The sequence below is a fragment of the Pseudophryne corroboree genome, assembly GCF_028390025.1.
Source record: "Pseudophryne corroboree isolate aPseCor3 chromosome 3 unlocalized genomic scaffold, aPseCor3.hap2 SUPER_3_unloc_14, whole genome shotgun sequence".
NCBI classification, from domain to species: Eukaryota; Metazoa; Chordata; class Amphibia; order Anura; family Myobatrachidae; genus Pseudophryne; species Pseudophryne corroboree.
In genome coordinates, this window is record NW_026967502.1 from 849,755 (window position 1) to 876,823 (window position 27,069).

The window sequence follows — 27,069 nt, forward strand, 5'->3', positions numbered from 1 at the left end:
TTTAGCCAAGCTTCTATTGCCTGCTTATTAAGAGATATGAAAAACACACAGTCGCCCATAGTCTGCTAGCAATAAAACCTCATATGTTTCAGTGCAACCTAGCAGCTGGCGTACCGCTCTAATGAGATCATCATAGCTCGGGCTATTAGTGACCTCACTATCTGACTCCTGACCCAATGCTGAGATATCAGATGTGGCATTGAATCATCAGAATGTGATTATGAGACAAACGATGACCATTCTTAGAAATTGAACTATACATGGACTTTGTAACCCAGCAAAGTTCTAGAAACATCCTGAGCCCACATTGGCTGCTCACACGGTATTATCCGTGAATCAGACTTAGCCGCCTCACGGTCTTTTTGTGCAGCGGACAACTCTGACTACAAATCAGGCATTCTCTCAGTTATCACAGACAAGCTGCTGTTTCTCATATTGTCATGCAGACAGACAATAATACAGTGAGACAACGTCCGCACAACTCAGTGAAAATAACTGTAGTGTCTATAATACCACGTGCACCGCACTGTGTTATAGAGGAAATCTATGATGGTCACTGTGCCACCTACTAAACACCCCTGCCCCCTCCAGTGGCCGTGTGTTGTAGGACTGACATATTGCTGTAGGAAGAAGCAGGAAGTAGGTGTGTAACCTTTGTGTGAAAATGGCGTCCCAGCATGTGCTTTTATTTATTTTTTAATAAACAGATAGACATCTGACTATACCCTAGATGTAAAACCTATGTACTTCCAAAAGCACTCATAACCTAGGCTTAATAGCCTGTTATGTCCCTTATAGCCCTGGCCACCATCCCTTATATTTAGGGGAACCGCTGAACTAGGGACCGCCATGACCTCGCCCAATGCTTAAAGCAGTGAGCCGCGCCTAGCTTCTTCCACCCACACCCCCTCGCATTGTATACCAAGTGCCGGCTCTGAGTGACGGTGCCCTGCAGCAGCTACCCACCGTGGTCTGTGCGCTGGTGGAAGCCGGAGAGCGGGGTAGATGTGTGATGTGACGGGCGTCCAGTGGCAGCAGTGTGATCTGTCCGCTGCTGGGAGCTGCGCTGCCGGGAGCCGCTTCTCTGGAGCCACGAGATGTAGCCTGACAGGTGCCCAGCGGCAGCATTATGTGACCGCTGCTGGGAGCCGCTTCCCAGTTGTCTAGAGGGGCAGATTATAGAGGGTAGCGCTGTTTGGAGCTGCGCTGTCAGGTGCCGGGGAGCGGGCAGGTGTGGCGCGACACAGGTGCTCAGTGGCAGTATGTGTCTGACCGCTGGTGGGAGCCGGGAAGCGGGGGAGTTTGAGCCAGTAAAGCTATACCTTAGTAAGCAGCTCATGCAAAACACGTTCCCCACACATGGAGTGAGAACAGTTAGAAAAATTAAAAGTAAACCCTGGAATGACTCCAGGATGCGACCTTCCGTGGTGAAGGCACAAAAAACACTGAGGCATCTTGGGAGTATGGAGGTGGGAAGAGGGTTACACATTTAAATATTTCAATGTTCCTATCCCTGCTATCGCACCGTCCATATCCCAAGAGTACTACAGTGCCCCCTAGTGGATGAAAAAGAAATAAGTGATGTCACTGTGACACTCCCAGATCCCCTCACCTCCCTAGTCATGTCCCTGTATTATTACTATAGATATAAGTGATGTCACTGTGACGCTCCCAGATCCTCTCACCTCCCACTCACGTCCCTGTATTATTACTATAGATATAAGTGATGTTACTGTGACGCTCCCAAATCCCCCTCACCTCCCCAGTCATGTACCTGTATTATTACTACAGATATAAGTGACATCACTGTGACACCCCCAGATCCCCTCACCTCCCAAGTCATGTCCCTGTATTATTATTATTATAATAGATATAAGTGATGTCACTGTTCCTCTCCCAGATCCCCTCAACTCCCCACTCATGTCCCTGTATTATTACTATAGATATGTGATGTCACTGTAACACTTCCAGACCCCCTCACCCCCCAGTCATGTCCCTGTAGCATTATTCTTATTATAATTATTAGTAGAGATAAGTGGTGTCACTGTGACACTCCAAGATCCCCTCACCTCTCCAGTCATGTCCCTGTATTATTACTATAGATATAAGTGATGTCACTGTGATGCTCCAATATCCCCTCAAATCCCCAGTCATGTCCCTGTATTATTACTAGAGAAATGTAATGTCACTGTGACGCTGAGATCCACTCACCTCCTTAGTCATGTCCCTGTATTAATACTACAGATATAAGTGATGTCACTGTGACATTTCCAGATCCCCATACATCCACAGTCATGTCCCTGTATTATTTCTAAAGCTATTAGTGATATCACTGTGATGTTCCCAGTTCCTCTCACCTTCCAATTCATGTCCCTGTATAATTACTATAGATATAAGTGACGTCACTGTGAAGCTCCCAGATCCCCATCACCTCCCCAGTCATGTCCATGTATTATCACTATAGTTGTAAGTGATGTAAATGTGACGCTCCCAGATCCCCCTCAACCCCCCAGTCATGTCCCTGTATTATTACTATAGATATAAGTGATGTCACTCTGAGACTCCCAGACCCCCTCATCTCCACAGTCACGTCACTGTATTATTACTATAGATGTAAGTGATGTCACTGTGACATTCTCAGATTTCCTCACCTCCCCGGTTATGTCCCTGTATTATTACTATAGATATAATTGATGTTACTGTAACGCTCCCAGATCCCTTCACCTCCCCAGTCATGTCCCTGTATTATTACTATAGACATAAGTGATGTCACTGTGATGATCCCAGATCCTCTCACCTTCCACTCACGTCCATATATTATTATATAGATAAGTTATGTTACTGTAACACTCCCAGACCCCCTCACCTCCAGGTCATGTCCCTGTATTATTACTATAGACATAAGTGATGTCACTGTGACGCTCCCAGATCCTCTCACCTCCCACTCACGTCCCTGTATTATTACTATAGATATAAGTGATGTTACTGTGACGCTCCCAGATCCCCGTCACCTCCCCAGTAATGTCCCTGTATTATTACTATAGATAAGTGACGTCACTGTGACATCCCCAGATCCCCTCACCTTCCCAGTCCTGTCCCTGTATTACTATAGATATTAGTGATGTCATTGTAACATTACCAGATCCGTTCACCTCCCCAGTTGTCCCTGTATTATTACTATAGATATGAGATGTAACTGTAACACTCCCAGAGCCCCTCACCCATGTCCCTGTATTATTATTATAATTAAAGATATAAAGTTTTATTTAAAGTGATGGATAAAGGTGGAGCCATGGATATAGCTTATCTAGACTTTAGTAAGGCTTTTGACACTGTTCCACATCGCAGACTGCTAAATAAACTTGAAAGTTTGGGAATGGATATTAGGATTATTGAATGGATAAGATCTTGGTTGAAGGATAGAAAACAGAGAGTTGTGGTAAATGGAGTGCATTCACAGGAGGGAAATGTTACCAGTGGAGTACCCTAGGAATCTGTACTTGGACCAGTGCTTTTTAATATCTTTATTGGTGACATTGCAAATGGCATTAAAGGGAAAGCATGCCTTTTTGCAGATGACACAAAGGTATGCAACAGGGTAGACATACCAGGTGGGGTAAAACAAATGATTGAGGATCTAGGTAGACTAGAGGAATGGTCAAGAGTCTGGCAATTACAGTTTAATGCCAAAAAAATGCAAAATCATGCACTTGGATCTCAAAAATCCTAAAGCTAAATATAGTATTAATGGCACTATACTGGAAACTACTGAGAATGAAAGGGATCTAGGAGTCACTATTTCAGATGACTTAAAGACAGGTAAGCAATGTAACAAGGCAATGAGGAAGGCTAGTCAGATGCTTGGCTGCATTGGGAGAGGAATCAGCAGCAGAAAGAAAGAAGTAATAATGCCACTGTATAGGTCATTGGTACGGCCTCATCTAGAATACTGTATTCAGTTCTGGAGGCCATATCTTCAAAAGGATATTAATACATTAGAAACTGTACAAAGGAGGGCAACTAAAATGGTGCATGGCCTACATCACAAAACATACCCAGAAAGACTAAGAAATCTCAATATGTATAGTTTGGAGCAGAGAAGGGAAAGGGGGGACATGATAGAAACTTTCAAATATATCAAGGGTTTTAACAAAGTCCAGGAGGGAAACATTCTCCAAATGAAGAGAAGCAATACGACACGAGGACATGCACTGAGGCTGGAGGGGGGGAGGTTCAGGGGAAATTTGCGGAAAAATTATTTCACAGAAAGGGTAGTGGACAAGTGGAATAGCCTCCCATCAGAGGTGGTAGAGGCTAAGACAGTAGAGCAATTTAAACATGCATGGGATAGACATAAGGATATCCTTACAAAGAAATAAGGATCAAATAAGGTTAGAGATAAAAATAATGTAAAAAAAAAAGGGGGCAGACTAGATGGGCCAAGTGGTTCTTATCCGCTGACAAATTCTATGTTTCTAAGTGATGTCACTATGATGCTCCGAGATCTCCTCATCTCCCCAGTCATGTCCCTGTATTATTATTATAGATGTAAGTGGTGTCACTGTGACGCTCCCAGATCCCCTCACCTCCCCAGTCATATTTTCTGTATTATAACTAGAGATATGTAATGTCACTGTGATGCTCCTAGATCTACTTACCTCCATAGTGATGTCCCTGTATTAATACTATAGATATAAGTGATGTCACTGTGACGTTTCCAGATCCCCATACCTCCCCAGTCATGTCCCTGTATAATTACTATAGATATAAGTGACGTCACTATGATGCTCTCATATCCCCTCACCTCCCCAATAATGTCCCTCTATAATTACTATAGATATAAGTGATGTCACAGTGACACTCCCAGATACCCTCACGTCTCCAGTCATGTCCCTGTATTATTACTATAGATATAAGTAATGTCACTGTGAAGCTCCCACATCCCCATCACCTCCCCAGTCATGTCCCTGTATTATCACTATAGTTATAAATGATGGAAATGTGACGCTACCAGATTTCCCCCACCCCAGTCATGTCCCTGTATTATTATTATGATGTAAGTGATGTCACTGTGACATTCCCAGATGCCCTCACCTTCCCAGTCATGTCCCTGTATTATTACTATAGATTTAAGTGATGTCACTGTGACATTCTCAGATCCCCTCACTTCTCCAGTCATGTCCCTGTATTATTACTATAGATGTAAGAGATGTCACTGTGACATTCCCAGATGCCCTCACCTTTCCAGTCATGTCCCTGCATTATTACTATAGGTATAGGTGATGTCAATGTGAAGCTCACAGATCCCCTCACCTCCCCAGTCATGTCCATGTATTATTACTATAGATATAAGTGATGTCACTGTGACTCTCACAGATTTCCTCACCTCCCCATTCATGACCTTGTATTATTACTAGAGATACAAGTAATGTCACTGTGACAGTCCCAGGCCCCATCACCTCACCAGTCATGTCCCTGTATTATTACTATAGATATAAGTGATGTCACTGTGACTTTCATAGATTTCCTCACCTCCCCATTCATAACCTTGTATTATTACTAGAGATACAAGTAATGTCACTGTGACAGTCCCAGACCCCATCACCTCCCCAGTCATGTCCCTGTATTATTACTATAGATATAAGTGAAATCACTGTGTCATTCCATCATCCCCTAACCAGTCATGTCCCTGTACTATTACTATAGATATAAGTGATGTCACTGTGACATCACCACCAATATATTATACTAATAATAATAGGACACCACAACCTGTTTCCCCTGTATAATAATAATAATGACAGGACACCACAGGCTGCTGCCCCTGTATTATTATAATAATATTAATAAGTGGACCCCACTAGCTACTCCTTCTTTATAATATTAATAATAGGACAACAAAGGCTAGTCCTTCTGTATAATAATAATAATGCTTCCCGTGTATAATAATAACAGGACACCACAGGCTGCTCCTCCTGTATAATAACAGGACACCACAGGCTGCTCCTACTGTATAAAAACAGGACACCACAGGCTGCTCTCCCTGTGTAAAAATAATAACTGAACACCACAGGCTGCTTCCTCTGTATAATAATAACAGGGCACCATAGGCTGCTGCTCCAGTATAATAATAATAATAATAATAATAATAATAATAATAACAGGACTCAACAGGCTGATCCTCCTGTATAATAATAACAACAGGACACAACAGGCTGCTCCCCCTGTAGAGTAGGATGCCACAAGCTGCTCCTCCTGTCTATTATGACAAGACAGGATGCTACCCCTGTATATTATTGCAACACAGGCTGCTCCTCCTGTATACTATGACAAAACAAGATGTTACCCTTGTATATTATGACAACACCGACCACTCCCCCTGTATATTATGACAGCACATGATGCTACCCCTGTATACTATGACAGCACAGGCCGCTGCCTCTGTATATTATGACAACACAGCCTGCTCCCCCTGTATATTATGACAACACCGACCACTCTCCCTGTATATTATGACAACACATGATGCTACCCCTGTATACTATGACAGCACAGGCCGCTGCCTCTGTATATTATGACAACACACACTGCTCCTCCTGTATACTATGACAACACAGGCCGCTCCCGCTGTACAGCACAATGCCACAGGACACAACACCTGTAATGTCCCGTGTATAGAATTACGGTAATGGTGGGGTCTGCACCACATGTACTACGGTAATGGCGGGGTCTGCGCCACATGTATTACGGTAACAGTGGGGTCTGCGCCACCTGTATTACGGTAACAACGGGGTCTGCGCCACCTGTATTACTGTAAAGGCGGAGTCTGCGTCACCTGTATTACGGTAACGGTGGGGCCCACGGCACCTGTATTACGGTAATGGTGGGGTACGCGCCAGCTGTATTACGGTAACGAAGGGGTCCGCGCCACCTGTATCACGGTAATGGCGGGGTCCGCGCCACCTGTATCACTGTAATGGCAGGGTCCGCGCCACCTGTTTCACGGTGACGGTGGGGTCAGCGCCACACGTATCACGGTAACAGCGGGGTTCATGCCCCCTGTGTCACGGTAACGGCGGGGTTCGTGCCCCCTGTGTCACTGTAACGGCGGGGTTCGTGCCCCCTGTGTCACGGTAACGGCGGGGTTCGTGCCCCCTGTGTCACGGTAACGGCGGAGTTCGTGCCCCCTGTGTCACGGTAACGGCGGGTCCGCGCCACCTGTATTACGGTAACGCCGGGGTCCGCGCCACCTGTATTACGGTAACGCCGGGGTCTGCACCACCTGTATTACGGTAACGGCGGGGTCTGCGCCACGTGTATTACGGTAACGGCGGGGTCTGCGCCTCCTGCATTACGGTAACGGCGGGGTCTTTGCCACCTGTATTACGGTCATAGGACAGTAGAGTGTCAGCCACCTGTACAGGGATAATGCAGCACCAGAGGCTGCTCCAGCTGAACTATAACAAGGCACCAGAGGCTGCTCCCCCTGTAGTACAGAACCTGACACCAGAGCTGCTCAGCCTATAGAATAATAATAATAATATCATTACCTGCTGCCAGACACAGCAATGGCTGCTCTCTGCTCCTGCTGCCTTGTGGGAATGATAGAAGGAAGGCGGAGCTCAGACCAGGGGAAAATGGCCGCCGCTCCTGACATCACTACACGGCCAGGATCCTATTGCTGCTGCAGCTGCTGCTTGACTGGTCTACCTTACTTCCGGACTGTGCGTTCCACATACAGGAAGTGAGTTTTCATCGACTGCTGCAGCCTCCCATTGTCCGTGGAGATCAGGTAATGGCGTCTTACTATACAGGAGGAGCAGCCTGTGGTGTCCTGATATTATTACTATACAGGAGGGAGCAGCCTGTGGTGTCCTGTTGTTATTACTATACAGGGGGAGCAGCCTGTGGTGTCCTGATATTATTACTATACAGGAGGGAGCAGCCTGTGGTGTCCTGTTATTATTTTTATACAGGAGGAGCAGCCTGTGGTGCACATACTGATGTCACTGGTGATACAAGGTTGTTACACATAGGGGGCGGTATATACAAATAGGGGACGGTATACACACATAGGGGGTCGTATATACACATAGAGGGTGGTATACACACATAGGGGGCGGTATATACACATAGTGGGTGCTATACACACATAGTGGGTGCTATACACACATAGGGGGTGGTATATACACATAGGGGGGTGATATACACATATGGGGAGGTGATACACACACATAGGGGGGCGGTATATACACATAGGGGGCAGTATACACACATAGGGGGCAGTATACACACATAGGGGGCAGTATACACACATGGGGCGGTATACACACATGGGGTGGTATACACATATAGGAGGTTGGTATACACATATAGGAGGTTGGTATACACACATGGGGGGCGGTATACACACATGGGGGGTGGTATACACACATGGGGGGGTGGTATACACACATGGGGGGCGGTATACACACATAGGGGGCTGTATACACACATGGGGGACGGTATACACACATGGGGGGCGGTATACACACATAGGGGGGTGATATACACACATAAGGGGTGATATACACACATAGGGCGGTGATATACACACATAGGGCGGTGATATACACACATAGGGCAGTGATATACACACATAGGGCGGTGATATACACACATAGGGGGGCGGTATATACACTTGGGGGTGGTATACACACATAGGGGGTGGTATACACACATATGGGGGTGATATACACACATAGGGGTGCGATATACACACATAGGGGTGCGATATACACACATAGGGGTGCGGTATACACACATAGGGGGAACGGTATACACACATAGGGGGTGGTATTTACACAGTGGGACGGAATACACACATAGGGGGGCGGTATATACACATAGGGGGCGGTATATACACATAGGGGGCGGTATACACACATAGGAGGTCGGTATATACACGTTGGGGGCGGTATATACACATAGGGGGACGGTATATACACATGGGGGGCGGTATATAAACATGGGGGGCGGTATACACACATAGGGGGGCGATATACACACATAGGGGAGTGATATACATACATAGGGGGGTGATATACACACATAGGGGGATGATATACACACATAGGGGGCGGTAAACACAGGGGGCAGTATACACATATAGGGGAATGGTATACACACATAGGGGATGGTATTCACACATAGGGAGGCTGTATACACACATAGGGGGGTGGTATACACACATAGGGGGCGGCATATACACATAGGGGGCGGTATACACACATACGGGGAACGGTATACACACATACGGGGAACGGTATACACACATAGGGGGGCAGTATACACACATAGGGGGGCAGTATACACACATTGGGGGGCGGTATTTACACACAGGGGGCGGTATTTACACATAGGGGGCGGTATTTACACATAGGGGGCGGTATTTAAACATAGGGGGCGGTATTTACACATAGGGGGATGGTATACACACATAGGGGGTGGTGTACACACATGGGGGAGGTGTACACACATAGGGGGTGTTATACACACAAACGAGGACAGTATACACACATAGGGGGGCGGCATTTACACATAGGGGGCGGTATTTACACGTAGGGTGGTGGTATTTACACGTAGGGGGCAGTATTTACACGTAGGGGGCGGTATTTACACGTAGGGGGGGGGCGGTATGCACACGTAGGGGGGCGGTATGCACACATAGGGGAGACAGTATACACACATACCCCCCTTCCCTGATGCCCCCTGACTTCCTCCCATACCCTTCCATCCCCCTCACCTGCCGCCCCTGCCTGTCCCCTTCTATCCCCCTCACCTGATGTGACACCGCAACCCTGGCACTCTGAATGCATTCCTACTGTCCCTTTACGTCAAGAACCTCATCTCCTCCCAGTTCTCAAACCCCGGCGCCCCTTTTCCACTATCAACTCGCTCTTCACCCCCCCCGCCTCGCCCCCGCCCCCTCACTCTCTGCTCTTGACTTTGCCACCTACTTCCCATCCAGAATTGACTCCCTATGGCAGGATATCACATCCCACCAGACCCTGAGCAACCCCCTCCTCCATTTCCTGACTTCCGCCCTCTCCTTACCTCCTACCAACTCTGACATCTCTCTTCTCTATCTAGTGTGGAAGTCATGGCCCTCGGCCGTTCCTTACCCCCTCCAACTCCCCATTTGACCCTATCACCTCCCACCTCCTCCGCTACCTCTCTTCTTCTGCCTGTTCCAATCTCTTCCTTTCATCAGACACTGCCCCCTCTGCCTTTAAGCATGCTCTTGTTTCTCCTGTTCTTAAAAATCCTACCCTTGATCTAACGTATCTCTCCAACTATCGACCATCTCTCTCCTTCTAACTCCTTGAGCATATAGTCTACAATCGCCTGTCTTTCCTCACACTCACTGCTTGACCCATTCCAGCCTGGCTTCCGTCCTCTCCACTCCACTGATACTGCCCTCGCTAAAGTCTGCAAAGACCTCCATGCTGCCAGATCCAATGGTCACTACTCTCTGCTTATTCTCCTTCACCTCTCTGCTGCATTGGACACTGTGGGGGGACCCGCTCTAGCCCCTGCGTGAGACTGGCTAAACACAGGTGAACCAAGCATTTATGTGAGGTTGTACATACATACGGAGACATGGCCAGTATAAATATTAAACAGTAGCTCCGGCACCATGGCGGGGGGCGGAGCTACATTAGAGCGGGCTCAGCGGCATATTGGCGTCTTCCTCTGCATGAGCTGCAGCAGCCTCCACAGCTCCTCCAGAACTGCCCCTGTATACACTGGTACCGGGTATAGGGGGGGAGAGCCGCTATCATTGTGCACAATAATCCCCTGTGGGGTTTTATAAAGAATCTCACTGTGGTTACACAGATGTAACAACCACTGACAGCCTCACTGGGGCCGGTCACCATTGGGTGCGCTGGAGTCCTCTCTTCTCTGTCTCCTCTCACATGCAATAGGTCAGGCTTGTCATACATCATATCAGGCTGTCCTGTGTGTGTATATTGTACTGTTTTCTACTACACTATGGTAAAACAGAAGTCATGCAGTGTGTGTAATGCCAGGTTCTCTCCTAGTACATCCAGCTCAATATCATGTGAGCAGTGTAGTCAGTCATCTCATGCTGATACTAATGTGGGGGAGAATGCAGAGCCCTCCTGGTTGGGGGCTATAAAAACTATAATGTCTGATATGTCATCTCAGCTCACTGCAACTGCAAACACGACACAAGAACTGTAACAGGCAGTGGCTAGCCTTACTGCTAAGCGTCCCTCCCTGCCTGCTTCACAAAAACCTGCTCTACCTGCACTCCTATCGGATACTGATGATGCTATACTAGGGATGATGTGGTCCCCATAAGTGGATATCCCACCCTGATCCAGGGTATCGAACCCCTCATATTGGCTATTAGGGAGGTGTTAAAGCTCCCCCTGGGGGATGCAAGTACTCAGCAGTCATTTTTCCTCCCTCAAAAGGAACCAAAAATTGGATGATTTATTTAAACTAGCCTGGAAGAATCCAGATAAAAAATATCAAGTGACAAAAAGGTTTCTGAATACCTTCCCCTTTGTCCCTGAAGGCAGAAAGTTCTAGGAAGAATCCCCAGCCATAGATGTCTCAGTCTCTCGCCTTTCTAAAAAGGCAGTGCTCCCTGCTCCGGGCTCCCTTACGGTGAAGGACCCTGCAGATTGAAAAATAGAGACTACTCTAAAATCTATTTACGTTTCTGCAGGCGTAGCACAATGGGCAGTCATTGCAGGTTGCTGGATGACACATGCATACCACTCCTGGGCTAGTCAAATAAAGGAAGGTCTCTCGGGTAATATGACCTTAGTCGACACTGTTGCCTTACTGACTCACATTCAGGAAACGGCAAGAGTCCTCTGTCGCTCCTTAAAAGAGATTGGCACTGTTAATTCTGGAACCACTGCTATGGCTGTGTCTGCGCTCAGAGCCATATAGTTACGTCAGTGGATTGTTGATGCTGACTCAAAACGTAATGTGGAATCTCTTCCCTTCACAGGTGAATGGCTATTTGGAGGTGACCTGGACACCTTGATTTAGAAGGCTACGGCAGGGAAATCCACATTTCTCCATTCGGTGGGCCCTCCTGCTAGACGTTCCTATCTGGGACCATCTACTCAGTCCTTTCGGTCCTCCAGATTTCGATCCAGAGCCGGAGGAGCCTCCAACGCAACGAGAGACTCCATGGGAAAACCTATAAAACCAACAGTTGCTGGGTCTCAGAACCAGAAAACCAGTTCTGCTCCCGCAAACACTTCAGCATGATGGTACACACCCAACCCGAGGAGATCTCGTGGTGAGAGCTCGGTTACATCACTTCAGCCACATCTGGGACGGTTCTTGCCAGGATGTTTGGGTTAGGGACCTTATCTCTCAGGGCTACAAGCCGGAGTTCAAAGGTACACCTCCCCAACGAGTTTTCAAATCAGGCTTACCAGTTTTGGAAAGTATGCATGGTACTCTACTACTGGCCATAAAGAAGTTGGTACAGTCCCAGGTCATTGTCCCAGTACCACTGTTGCAACAAGGTCAGGGTTACTACTCCAGTCTGTTTGAAGTACCGAAACCAGATGGGTCTGTGAGATCCTTTCTGAATCTGAAGTCTACCTGAAGGTTTTCAAATTCAAGATGGAATCTCTGAGGGCAGTGATCGCAGGCCTGGAACCACAGGAGTTCCTAGTATCCCTGGATATCAAGGATGCTTATCTACATATCCCAATTTGGCCACCTCATCAGGTCTTTCTGAGGTTTTCCCATTCTGAATGATCACTACCAATTTTAGGTATTACCCTTCTTATTGTCTACAGCTCCAAGGGTGTTCACGAAGGTGATGGTGGAAATGATGTTTCAACTCAGGGTCCAGGGGGTCAATGTGATCCCATACCTGGACGATCTGATAAAAGCAAGATCAAGGGAGCTTCTATTACTCCAAATAGAAAGGGTAGTGGACAAGTGGAATAGCCTCCCATCAGAGGTGGTAGAGGCTAAGACAGAGCAATTTAAACATGCATGGGATAGAGACATAAGGATATCCTTACAAAGAAATAAGGATCAAATAAGGTTAGAGGTAAAAATAATGTAAAAAAAAAAAAAAAAGGGGGCAGACTAGATGGGCCAAGTGGTTCTTATCTGCCGACAAATTCTATGTTTCTATAGATCGCACTATCCAACTCCTGTCTCACGACGGGTGGATCCTGAATCTACAGAAGTCCCACCTGGAACAGTCTCTGCGGCTCCTGTTTCTGGGCATGCTTCTGGAAACTGTAGCACAGAAAGTATTCCTCCAAGTGGACAAGTCGAGAACACTCCAAGAAATGGTACTCATGGTCTTCAGACCTACTCGAGTCTCTGTCCATCTTTGCATAACATTGTTGGGAAAGATGGTGGCCTCCTACGAGGCAATACAGTATGGAAGGTTCCATGCTAGACCCTTCCAATTGGATATCCTGAACAAATGGTCCGGTTCCCATCTTCAGATGCACCGGATAATTCGGCTGTCACCCCAGGCCAGGATTTCACTCCTGTGGTGGACACAGTCTTCCAACCTCTTAGAAGGCCGGAACTTCAGGATTCAGGACTGGATCCTCCTCTACAACAGATGCGAGTCTACGAGGATAGGGAGCTGTCACCGAAGAGGCGCAGTTCCAGGGCAGGTGGTCTGCACAGGAGGCCCTGCTTCCAATCAACATTCTGGAACTTCGGGCTATCCACAGCGTCTCTGCTTCAGGCATCTCCTCTACTAAGGCATCGGGCGATTCAGGTGCAGTCAGACAATGCCACGGCGGTGGCGTACATCAATCGACAAAGAGGGACAAAAAGCAGGCCCTGCATACGAGAAGTGTCAAGAATACTCCTCTGGGCAGAAAAACATGCAAGAGCGCTGTCTGCAACCTTCATTCCGGGAGTGGACAACTGGGAGGCGGCCCTCCTAAGCCGCCACGACCTCCACCCGGGGGATGGGGACTACACCCTCAGGTGTTCCAACTGATCATCGACAGGTGGGGTTGCCCACAGATCGACTTGATGGCCTCTTATCTCAACAAGAAGTTTCGCTGCTATTGCTCACGAACCAGGGACCCTCAGGCGAACACAGTGGATGCACTGACTTCGCTTTGGCCTTACCAGCTGGTCTACCTGTTTCCTCCGATGTCTCTGATCCCAAGGGTGCTCAAGTGGATCAGACATCAAAGAGTGGTAGCAATATTAATTGCCCTGGATTGGCCCCGAAGGGCGTGGAACACGGCTCTTCTGGACATGTCCGTACAGGACCCTTGGCCTCTACCACTAAGAAGGGATCTTCTTCAACAAGGACCGTTCGTCTACCCGGACTTACGGCGGCTTCGTTTGATGGCATGGAAGTTGAGCGGAACATCCTAGCTCCAAAAAAGTCATTGGCTTACGTCTGGGATTCATTAAGGTCCAGATTTAAGATCTTTCCATCTTCTTCCAGAAGAAGTTGTCTCTCTAGCCGGAAGTTCAGACCTTCTTGCAAGGGGTGCTTCATATACAACCTCCCTTTGTGCCCCCTACGGCACCTTGGGATCTAGATGTTAGGTTACGTTTTCTACAGTCCTCCTGGTTCGAACCCCTGATGATGGTAGAGGATAAATACTTCTTGTGGAAGACGGTGATGTTACTGGCCCTGGCTTCTGCTAGGCATGTCTCAGAATTGGGGGCCTTGTCGTGCAAAAGTCCTTACTTGTTTTTTTACGAGAACAGAGCGGAGTTCAGGACTCAACAGCAGTTCCTGCCTAAGGTGGTCTCCACGTTTCACTTGAATCACCCTATTGTGATTCTGTCAAGTTCTGGCACTGCTTCTATTCCAGATGCATTGGATGCTGTACGAGCCTTGCAAGTCTATGTCAAAAGGACGGCTCGCATCAGGAAGACGGATCCCTTGATCGTGCTGTATGATGCACGTAAAAAAGGTTGCCCTGCTTCAAAGTCCATTGCTCGTTGGATTAAGCTTACTATCCAACAGGCTTATGTGTCGGCAGCCTTACTGGTTCCACAGTCTCTGAAGGACCACTCTACTAGATCGTGGTTTCTTCCTGGGCGGCTGCCCGTGGAGTCTCGGCCCTTCAACTATGCCGAGCTGCTACCTGGTTGGGGACTAACACATTTGTGAAGTTCTACAAATTTGATACCCTGACCAAAGAGGATAACCAATTTGGGCAGGCGGTGCTGCAGTTGTCTCCGCATGTTTCTACCAGTTGTGGAAGCTTTGGGACATCCCCATCATACTAATTCTGTCCCCAATATCCCTTATGAATGCTAGACAAAATAGGATTTTATATACCTACTGGTAAATCCTTTTCTCGTAGTCCATAAGGTATATTGGGCGCCCGCCTCTGTGCGCTGACTTTCTGCAGGTTCTCTGTTATGTGTTACCTGTTCATCTGTTGCTGTTAATGTTACCAGACCTTGCTGGCTTAGTTTTGTATTGGTGTGCTGGTGTTTATATCTCACCACACCTGTTGTTGTTTTTATGTTCCTTCTCTCAAGTATGTAATTCTCCTTCGGCACTGTTTTACCTATAACTTAGCTGTAGGAGGAGGCATAGAGGGCAGGAGCCAGCACACCCAGTGAAGAATTTAAAGTGCACTTGCTCCTTTGTACCTGTCTATACCCCATCGTACTAATTCTGTCCCCAATATCCCTTAAGGACTACGAGAAAAGGATTTACCAGCAGGTATAGTAAAATCCTATTTACTCCCTTGCGTGATACTGCCCTCTCCTGGCTGTCCTCCTACGTTTCTGACGGTTCCTTCTGTCTCCCTCCCCCCACTTCCTCTAGCATTCAGTTTCTCCCAAGGTTCTGTTCTGGACCTCTCCTTTTCTCGCTACACATCCTCTTTAGGTGAGCTCTTTAGCTCTTCACTTACAGTATCATCTCTACGCTAATGATACTCAAATCTACCTTTCCTCCCTGGACCTCTCCCCCGCTGTCCTCATATCTCCAACTGTCACTCTGCTATCTCTTCCTGAATGTCCCAACGCTTTCTTAAACTTATGTCTAACGCTGAGCTGATCATCTTTCCTCCCTCCCGCATAACTTCTCCCACAATTTAATTATCTATTGATGACACTACTATCTCCTATAACCCCCAAGTGTGATGTCTTGGAGTAATCCTTCCCTCCTCCCTCTCCTTCACACCACACATTCAGCACCTCTCACAGTACTGCCATTTCCATCTCAAAAACATTTTAAGGCTCAGACACTTTCTAACCCAGAATGCTACTTAGATCCTCATCCACTCACTGGTCATCTCCAGATTGGACTACTGTAATCTCCTTTCTGGCATCTCTGACATACACCTCTCTCCACTCCAATCTATCCTCAGTGCTGCTGCCCATCTCATCTTCCTCACTAAACGTACTACATCCACCTCCCCTCTCATGCAGGACCTTCACCTGCTCCCCTTCCCATTCAGAATACAATTCAAGCTTCTCACATTGAAAGCCCTCACCCACTCTTCTCCCTGTTGCATCTCTGACCACATCTCTCCTACACTCCCACGCTGCCTCTCCTGCCAACTGGTTACCTCCTCCCAGTCCTACCTATTTTGCACGTGCTCTCCCCATCTCACTCTCCACCTCTCTACAAAACTTAAAAATGGGCTCTCAAGGCCCACTTCTTCACCAACCCCAGCCAATTGTCCTCCTAACCCTCTTATCTGACCTCAGTCTTCAGCTTCTATGTCACCCTGGTCTGTTAGCCCTATCTATAGTAATAATACAAGGACATGACTGGGGAGGTGAGGGGATCTGGGAGTGTCACAGTGACATCACTTATATCTATAGTAATGATACAGGAACATGACTGGGGGGGTGAAGGTATCTGGCAGTATTTACAGTGATATTGATGCCTCCCCCATTTCGCAGGGTTGCACAGTAGTGAAGAAGACATCTGGTGAGTGTGAGACACCCAGCAGCCATCCCCGTGTGTCAGGAGGACTAAGCAGAACCCAGAGCCCCATCACGGTGCCTGCACCTCACTCACTAATACATGAGAGACACAGTGACCAGAAGATCCTGGAACTCACCAACAAGATCATTCAGCTGCTGACTGGAGAAGTGACTGCCGGGAATAGGGCATTATACAGTAACACCAGGGGGGGTGTCTGGGTGATGACTGGAGAGGTGACTGCTGGGAATGGGGCATTATACAGTAACACCGGGGGACGTGTCTGGGTAATTACTGGAGAGGTGACTGCTGGGAATGGGACATTATACAGTAACACCATGAGATGTGTATTGGTAATGACTGCATCATTGTTTGCGTCAGGTTCCTATAAGGTGTCAGGATGTCACTGTCTATGTCTCCATGCAGGAGGGGGAGTATATAGAGGAACACGGGTCTGTACAAGGACATGATGATGGAGAATCACCGGCCCCTTACATCACCGGGTAAGAGGAGTCTGTCATGTATTGTACAGGGGATAGCAGGTATGGGGGCCCCTATATACACACATCATCTGATAATCACATATATACACTGTAGTCAGTCACTGTGTGTCTCCTACAGATGGACCCAGTAACAGAGATACCCCAGAGAGATGTCCCCATCCTCTGTATTCCCAGGATTGTACAGAGGAGAATCACAGGATCCCACAGGAGGATCAGGTAGGTGGGATTTAGGGTCTCCCCAATATACCAAAGTGACCATCACTATATGATCTGTAGAGGAGCTGTGTGTCTTATACACTGATATTATACTGTTTTACCTCCGTTTAATTAGACTGTATGCAAATGTCATTATAGTGTCTTTTGTTTTTTTTAGGTAGAACGTCTGTCTGATATTAAAATAGAAGATATAGAGGGAGAAGAAGAGACGTATGTGACTGATATAAAGGCAGAAGATATAGAGGGAGAAGAGGAGACGTATGTGATTGATATAAAGGCAGAAGATATAGAGGGAGAAGAAGAGACGTATGTGACTGATATAAAGGCAGAAGATATAGAGGGAGAAGAAGAGACGTATGTGACTGATATAAAGACAGAAGATATAGAGGGAGAAGAAGAGACGTATGTGACTGATATAAAGGCAGAAGATATAGAGGGAGAAGAAGAGACATATGTGACTGATATAAAGGCAGAAGATACAGAGGGAGAAGACGAGACGTATGTGACTGATATGAAGGCAGAAGATATGGAGGGAGAAGAAGAGACGTATGTGACTGATATGAAGGCAGAAGATATAGAGGGAGAAGAAGAGACGTATGTGAGGGGAGATCAGCAGTGTAAGGAGGAGGAGATCCCTACAGATATCAGCACAGGTGAGTAATAAACACTTATTACAGAAAAGAGTCACATATTCTCCTTGCTCAGTCACTACAACAATCTCTTATCCTACACCCTCCTCTGTCAGTACAAACTAATGAGGAATATGTATTTTCCCAGTGGGGAAGTCAGGAGCCATCAGCCCCTATTATACTCCTGCTCTCCCCTCACATCATGTCACTGTGTGTTATCAGCCCAGAGATCTGACCAGTCTCCTCCCCACACTCTCTGGTGTATCTCATACATCAGGAGCCATCAGCCCCTATTATACTCCTGCTCTCCCCTCACATCATGTCACTGTGTGTTATCAGCCCAGAGATCTGACCAGTCTCCTCCCCACACTCTCTGGTGTATCTCATACATCAGGAGCCATCAACCCCTATTATACTCCTGCTCTCCCCCTCACATCATGTCACTGTGTTACCAGCCCAGAGATCTGACCAGTCTCCTCCCCACACTCTCTGGTGTATATCATACATCAGGAGCCATCAGCCCCTATTATACTCCTGCTCTCCCCTCACATCATGTCACTGTGTGTTATCAGCCCAGAGATCTGACCAGTCTCCTCCCCACACTCTCTGGTGTATCTCATACATCAGGAGACATCAGCCCCTATTATACTCCTGCTCTCCCCCTCACACCATGCCCCTGTGTGTTACCAGCCCAGAGATCTGACCAGTCTCCTCCCCCCACTCTCTGGTGTATCTCATACATCAGGAGGCATCAGCTCCTATTATACTCCTGCTCTCCTCCTCACATCATGTCACTGTGTGTTACCAGCCCAGAGATCTGACCAGTCTCCTCCCCACACTCTCTGGTGTATCTCATACATCAGGCGCCATCAGCCCCTATTATACTCCTGCTCTCCCCCTCACATCATGTCACCATGTGTTACCAGCCCAGAGATCTGACCAGTCTCCTCTCCACACTCTCTGGTGTATCTCATACATCAGGAGACATCAGCCCCTATTATACTCCTGCTCTTCCCCTCACATCATGTCACTGTGTGTTACCAGCCAAGAGGTCTGACCAGTCTCCTTCCCACACTCTCTGGTGTATCTCATACATCAGGAGCCATCATCCCCTATTATACTCCTGCTCTCCCCTCACATCATGTCACTGTGTTTTACCAGCCCAGAGATCTGACCAGTCTCCTCCCCACACTCTCTGGTGTATCTCATACATCAGGAGACATCAGCCCCTATTATACTCCTGCTCTCCGCCTCACATCATGTCACTGTGTGTTACCAGCCCAGAGATCTGACCAGTCTCCTCCCCACACTCTCTGGTGTATCTCATACATCAGCCACTATTATACTCCTGCTCTCCCCCTCACATCATGTCACTGTGTGCTACCAGCCCAGAGATCTGACCAGTCTCCTCCCCACACTCTCCGGTGTATCTCATACATCAGGATCCATCAGCCCCTATTATACTCCTGCTCTCCCCCTCACATCATGTCACTGTGTGTCTCCAGCAGCCATACTGTGTGTTAGCAGTACCTCTGCCTATGGTATTACATGCCCTGAGAGTGTCACTATTAGCACACGCCGGTCTGTATATAAAGCACTTTTCTCTTACGTTCTAGAGGATGCTGGGTTCCATATTAGTACAATGGGGCATAGACGGGCCCACCAAGAGCCACCGGCACCCCAAGAGTCCAACAGTGTGGGCTGGCTCCTCCCTCCATGACCGCCCCTCCAGACCCAGTTTAGAAAATGTGCCCGGAGGAGCCGGTCACAGCTAGGGGAGCTCTACTGAGCTACTTTAGTAAAAAAAAAATTAGAGTTGGTTTTTTTACAGGGAGACTGCTGGCAACATCCTCCCTGCATCGAGGGACTGATTGGGGGAGCAGTGTCCGCCCTGCGGGGTCTGAGCCACTATCTCCGCTGACTGGACACTGAGCTCCAGAGGGGATAGATCGCTCCCAGCCGCAGGGGAACACTCACCCCAGCAGCATGCCGCCAACCCCTTGCAGAGCTGAAGAGTCTTCAGCCCCTGGCAAGCGTGGAGCCGATGTGAAGATGGCGGCAACAGGGTCGGGAGCGCAGTGATAACTGCGCTCCGGGGCTCAGCAGCACTTGGTGCGGCGCTGTGTGGGACACCCTGAGCCGACGCCCTATACTGACCAGACAAACAATTTGGAAGCTGCTCAATCATACCTGGAGATAATTATATATCAGGTGCTGGAAGGGGGAGGGGTCATAGACAGACAAACAAAGAGGAAGGGGGGTGCAAATCCCCACCCCCAAATTCCCTTCCGCACACTGAAAATTACCTGTAACCATCCCTGAATCTATCTGGTAATAAAATTCTGAGAATTTGTCACAAATGTTTGCAAACACATGATTAAGCTGCTGGCCACTTCACGGCTTCTCTGATACAGCAGTCCTAACTACTTAATAGCAGTGCCCACATTGGGCCATGTAATTTGTCACAGTACGCCTCATGATAAAGGTCATTACTAAAACATTTCCAGACAGAGAGCTAACTTACCAGGGAGCCACCCCCAGGATCTCCCATTGGCACTACAAGGAACAGCATGCCTTCCAAATGCTGCTCCCATTCAATGCCTCATGCACAAATTCTCTGAATTTTATTACCAGATAGATTCAGGGATGGTTACAGGTAATTTTCAGTGTGCGGAAGGGAATTTGGGGGTGGGGATTTGCACCCCCCTTCCTCTTTGTTTGTCACCCTATACTGACCACACAGCCTGTCGGGGTCCCTGGATCTCAGCCAGCACCAAAAATCCTTAGGCCAGTATAATCTTCAAGAGCGGGAAGACAGCGCCATTACGGGGGCGGAGCTTCTCAGAGCGGACCCAGCAGCGTTCAGCGCCATTTTCCTGTCTGCATCCACGCTGCCTGTGAAGAGCACCTCCAGCTATCTGTACGGTAGAAGGGAGGCTGTATATAGACAGGGTCACCTATTAATGGACACAGTCAGCGCTGGTTTGGGGTCTCCCTATACCTGTAATTGCGCTGTGTGTGGGTTGGCTCCAATCTCTGGTCTCTCTGCCATTCTTGAGGGGGATGGGGGGGGAACTCTGTCTACCCTTTACCCTGTGTGTATGTGGGGTGTGTGGGGTGTACAAGCAAACATGTCTAGAGACTCTGTCTCCTATGCTGCAGAGGATATCTCTTCTCAGGAAGATCCCATCCCATGTAATCAGGATTGCACTGTTGTAGCGCAGATCCCGGCTAGGGAACCGGAGTGATACTGCAACTCAGGTATTACAGTCCTCTATGGCTGTATGTCCCGGTCCTGTTCCCTCGGGGTCCCCTGCGGTACATTCTCACAAACGTGATCTTGCCCACATTACGCAGGATGACACGGATACCGATTCTGACATGGCAGACGGTGATGGGGATGTGTGGAGGGGGACGGCATCACTTGATAAGGGGGTGCAGTTGATGATTGAGGCCATGAGAGATGTGTTGAATGTTGCTGACACAACCCCTGAGCAAGCCGAGGAGGCCTTTTCTCATACGTCCTAGAGGATGCTGGGGTCCCCTTTAGTACCATGGGGTATAGACGGTTCCGCAGGAGCCATGGGCACTTTAAGACTTTTTAAGGGTGTGAACTGGCTCCTCCCTCTATGCCCCTCCTCCAGACCTCAGTTTAGAAAATGTGCCCAGGCAGACTGGATGCACCACAGGGGAGCTCTACTGAGTTTCTCTGAAAAGACTTATGTTAGGGTTTTTATTTTCATGGAGGCTGCTGGCAACAGTCTCCCTGCTTCGTGGGACTGAGGGAGCAGAAGTAGGAACCAACTTCCTGAAGAGTTTCATGGCTCTGCTTCTGGCTGACAAGACACCATTAGCTCCTGAAGGGTACTGAATGCTAGCTGCGGCTATGTGCTCACTCCCATAGCCCGCCGTCACCCCCCTCACAGAGCCAGAAGACAGGTGAGTGTAAGAAGAAAAAGGGTCTTCAACCATCGTGACGGCTAACAGGTACCGCGCAGCGGGCGGGAACGCTGCGCGCCATGCTACCATTCACACACAGGCACTGCAGAGTGCGAGGGGAGGCGCGCCCTGGGCAACATGAATCCTAATAAGGGGACATAAGTTACTGAGGTACAGTACTACCCCCGCCAGTATAAAAATTAGAATTGGAATCTCTGAGGAGAAACGCGCCATTACAGGGGGCGGGGCTTCCTCCTCAGTCAGCCAGTACACTGCTCAGCGCCATTTTCACTCCTAGCAAGCTGCAGAGAAGAACGCTGGTCCTCCTACACTTCTGACCCAAGTATCAGGGTGCAAAACAGGGGTGACGCAGTGTAATTTGGTGCCTTATTGTGAATTTATCATTATAAAAGCGCTACAGGTCTCTGTGGACATTTTGTGTTACACAGGGTTATTATCACTAGTGCTGGGTTGTGAACTGGCAAATCCTATCTGTGTCCTTCTGACAGATTTTACTGTGGGTCTGTCCCCTATAAGCCCCGGAGTGTCTGTGGTGTGGTTGTACACGTGTGTGACATGTCTGAGGCAGGGAGCTCTTCCCTGAGGAAGCCATTATGGGGACACAGAGTTGTAATATAGTGGCGCTGCCGGCACACCACGAGCCTGAATGGGTGAAAGAGTTACGTGATAGTGTGAATCATATCAGTAAGAGATTGGATAAGTCTGAGTCTCATGCAGAAACCTGGAGAAAATCAGTGGAAGATGTGATTTTTCATAGTTCTGCCTTTTCATCCACAGGGGACCATTTGCACAAATAGTAAAAACTGATACCGACACGGAATCTGATTCCTGTGTCGACACTAGTGATTCCAGGGGAATAGAACCCAAATTGAAAAACCATTTAATACATGATTGTTGCTATAAAGGAGGTCTTGGAAGTTACGGAAGTCTCTCCTTTACCTCAGGAGAAGGCTTATTTTTTATAAGGAAAATAAATAAAATGTAACTTTCCCTCCTCACAAACAAAATACTCTTTTTGAGGGAGTTTGGCCAAACCCTGAAAAGAAGTTTCTTTTTCATCCACTAGGGGTCACTGGAGTACTCTTGGGATATGGACGGCTTTAGCAAGAACGCACTGAATATTTAAATTTAGAACTCTCCTCCCCTCCATATCCCAGAGTACCTCAGTGTTTTTTCTGTGCTCAAGCACTAACAGAGATTGTGTGGCGCGCCCACACTTATTTTGAATATTTTTTTTATTTTTTTAATTTTTACTACACTTTATTCACATCCCTTCCCCCCCTTCCAAAAGGCGTGGGTCTGGGATAGTGGAAGCTGCTACAAGCAGCTACTGGCATGTCGGTCCTCACTAAAAGAGCACCCTCACAGCCAAGAGCAGACATCCTGCAGGAAGCCCCTCACCACAGGAGTTCAGGTATGCTGGGGACGGTCAGCTCACGCTGCCGCCCCGCTGTGTGGGGAACGTTGTTTAGTGCGCGCCAGTGCTCCCTGCTTGTTGCCGCCCGCCGCCGCCGCTCAAAGCCACTCACAGTTCCACACGCTGTGCACAGTGCCGGCCGCAGATCCGCCCGGCACCCGCTCCCAGGCACCCACTCCCCGCTGGAAGTCCACCGCCGCGTCCCGCCACTATACAGGCTCCATGCAAGATCTCCGGTTCACGACGGTACTCGGAGTACAGTGGGGAGGGGGGGACGAGTCTTCTCACAACAGCGCGGCTGCAAAGGGGGGGAGAGAGTATGTTTACATGGAAAGACAAGGCTGCAGGGGTTGTGGTATAATTACATTGGCTTTTAAGCCTATATTAACAGGGTTGCTTTTTAATGCAGTTGGTTACAGGTTGTAGACTTTAAATGTGTGTTATAACTAGAGATGAGCGGGTTCGGTTTCTTTGAATCCGAACCCGCACGAACTTCACTTTTTTTTCCACGGGTCCGAGCGACTCGGATCTTCCCGCCTTGCTCGGTTAACCCGAGCGCGCCCGAACGTCATCATGACGCTGTCGGATTCTCGCGAGGCTCGGATTCTATCGCGAGACTCGGATTCTATATAAGGAGCCGCGCGTCGCCGCCATTTTCACTCGTGCATTGAGATTGATAGGGAGAGGACGTGTCTGGCGTCCTCTCCATTAGAATAGAGATAGATAGATTAGATAGAGAGAGATTGTGCAGAGTCGCAGACAGAGTTAGTTTACCACAGTCAGTGACCAGTGCAGTTGCTAGTTAACTTTTATTTAATATAATATATCCGTTCACTTCTCTCTGCTATATCCGTTCTCTGCCTGAAAAAAAAAACGATACACAGCACAGTCAGTCACACAGTGTGACTCAGTCTGTGTGCACTCAGCTCAGCCCAGTGTGCTGCACAGTCATCAATGTATAAATTAAAAGCTTATAATTAATTGTGGGGGAGACTGGGGAGCACTGCAGGTTGTTAGCAGGAGCCAGGAGTACAATTATATTAATTAACAGTGCACACTTTTGCTGCAGGAGTGGTGACCAGTGCCTGACCACCAGTATAGTATTGTTGTATACTACTAATATCTCTTTAAATATCAACCAGTCTATATTAGCAGCAGACACAGTACAGTGCGGTAGTTCACGGCTGTGGCTACCTCTGTGTCGGCACACGGCAGGCAGTCCGTCCGACCAGAATTGTATTATTTATTATTATATACCTACCACCTAACCGTGGTTTTTTTTTCATTCTTTATACCGTCATAGTGTCATCCTAATTGTTACGAGTATACTACTATCTCTTTATCAACCAGTGTACAGTGCGGTAGTTCACGGCTGTGGCTACCTCTGTGTCGGCACACGGCAGGCAGTCCGTCCGACCAGAATTGTATTATTTATTATTATATACCTACCACCTAACCGTGGTTTTTTTTTCATTCTTTATACCGTCATAGTGTCATCCTAATTGTTACGAGTATACTACTATCTCTTTATCAACCAGTGTACAGTGCGGTAGTTCACGGCTGTGGCTACCTCTGTGTCGGCACACGGCAGGCAGTCCGTCCGACCAGAATTGTATTATTTATTATTATATACCTACCACCTAACCGTGGTTTTTTTTTCATTCTTTATACCGTCATAGTGTCATCCTAATTGTTACGAGTATACTACTATCTCTTTATCAACCAGTGTACAGTGCGGTAGTTCACGGCTGTGGCTACCTCTGTGTCGGCACACGGCAGGCAGTCCGTCCGACCAGAATTGTATTATTTATTATTATATACCTACCACCTAACCGTGGTTTTTTTTTCATTCTTTATACCGTCATAGTGTCATCCTAATTGTTACGAGTATACTACTATCTCTTTATCAACCAGTGTACAGTGCGGTAGTTCACGGCTGTGGCTACCTCTGTGTCGGCACACGGCAGGCAGTCCGTCCGACCAGAATTGTATTATTTATTATTATATACCTACCACCTAACCGTGGTTTTTTTTTCATTCTTTATACCGTCATAGTGTCATCCTAATTGTTACGAGTATACTACTATCTCTTTATCAACCAGTGTACAGTGCGGTAGTTCACGGCTGTGGCTACCTCTGTGTCGGCAGTCGGCAGGCAGTCCGTCCATCCATAATTGTATTATTATAATATATACCACCTAACCGTGGTTTTTTTTTCATTCTTTATACCGTCATAGTCAGTCATACTAGTTGTTACGAGTATACTACTATCTCTTTATCAACCAGTGTACAGTGCGGTAGTTCACGGCTGTGGCTACCTCTGTGTCGGAACTCGGCAGGCAGTCCGTCCATCCATAATTGTATTATAATATATACCACCTAACCGTGTTTTTTTTTTCGTTCTTTATACCGTCGTCATACTAGTTGTTACGAGTATACTACTATCTCTTTATCAACCAGTGTACAGTGCGGTAGTTCACGGCTGTGGCTACCTCTGTGTCGGAACTCGGCAGGCAGTCCGTCCATCCATAATTGTATTATAATATATACCACCTAACCGTGGTTTTTTTTTCGTTCTTTATACCGTCGTCATACTAGTTGTTACGAGTATACTACTATCTCTTTATCAACCAGTGTACAGTGCGGTAGTTCACGGCTGTGGCTACCTCTGTGTCGGCACTCGGCAGGCAGTCCGTCCAACCATAATTGTATTATATACCACCTAACCGTGGTTTTTTTTTCATTCTTTATACCGTCGTCATACTAGTTGTTACGAGTATACTACTATCTCTTTATCAACCAGTGTACAGTGCGGTAGTTCACGGCTGTGGCTACCTCTGTGTCGGCACTCGGCAGGCAGTCCGTCCAACCATAATTGTATTATATACCACCTAACCGTGGTTTTTTTTTCATTCTTTATACCGTCGTCATACTAGTTGTTACGAGTATACTACTATCTCTTTATCAACCAGTGTACAGTGCGGTAGTTCACGGCTGTGGCTACCTCTGTGTCGGCACTCGGCAGCCCGTCCATAATTGTATATACCAGTGACCTAACCGTGGTTTTTTTTTCTTTCTTTATACATACATACTAGTTACGAGTATACTATCTCTTTATCAACCAGTCTATATATTAGCAGCAGACACAGTACAGTGCGGTAGTTCACGGCTGTGGCTACCTCTGTGTCGGCACTCGGCAGCCCGTCCATAATTGTATATACCACCTAACCGTGGTTTTTTTTTCTTTCTTTATACATACATACTGCAGTGCCACTCCTAGATGGGCCCGGTGTTTGTGTCGGCCACTAGGGTCGCTAATCTTACTCACACAGTCAGCTACCTCATTGCGCCTCTTTTTTTCTTTGCGTCATGTGCTGTTTGGGGAGGGTTTTTTGGAAGGGCCAT

The 27,069-nt window shown here is 47.6% G+C and overlaps 2 protein-coding genes across 5 annotated transcripts in view; one reads left to right on the forward strand and one right to left on the reverse strand.

Annotated features, from left to right (window-relative positions):
* Window positions 1–27,069, reverse strand: part of LOC134983406 (oocyte zinc finger protein XlCOF7.1-like) — a 133,601-nt gene that overhangs the window by 53,443 nt on the left and 53,089 nt on the right. The gene's annotated exons all lie outside the window — the stretch shown is intronic.
* The window catches only part of LOC134983383 (oocyte zinc finger protein XlCOF6-like), a 55,118-nt gene that overhangs the window by 4,634 nt on the left and 23,415 nt on the right, over window positions 1–27,069 (forward strand). For 2 of the 4 annotated variants that reach the window (XM_063949081.1, XM_063949078.1), the window contains exons 2-5: window positions 16,918–16,945; window positions 17,366–17,442; window positions 17,561–17,658; window positions 17,816–18,311. In XM_063949081.1, the coding sequence (XP_063805151.1) occupies window positions 17,406–17,442; window positions 17,561–17,658; window positions 17,816–18,311 (631 nt within the window). In that variant the 5' untranslated portion in view covers window positions 16,918–16,945; window positions 17,366–17,405. Of the gene's footprint in view, window positions 1–16,917; window positions 17,110–17,365; window positions 17,443–17,560; window positions 17,659–17,815; window positions 18,312–27,069 lie in introns of all 4 variants that reach the window. The other 2 variants (XM_063949079.1, XM_063949080.1) reach the window with 2 other exon arrangements.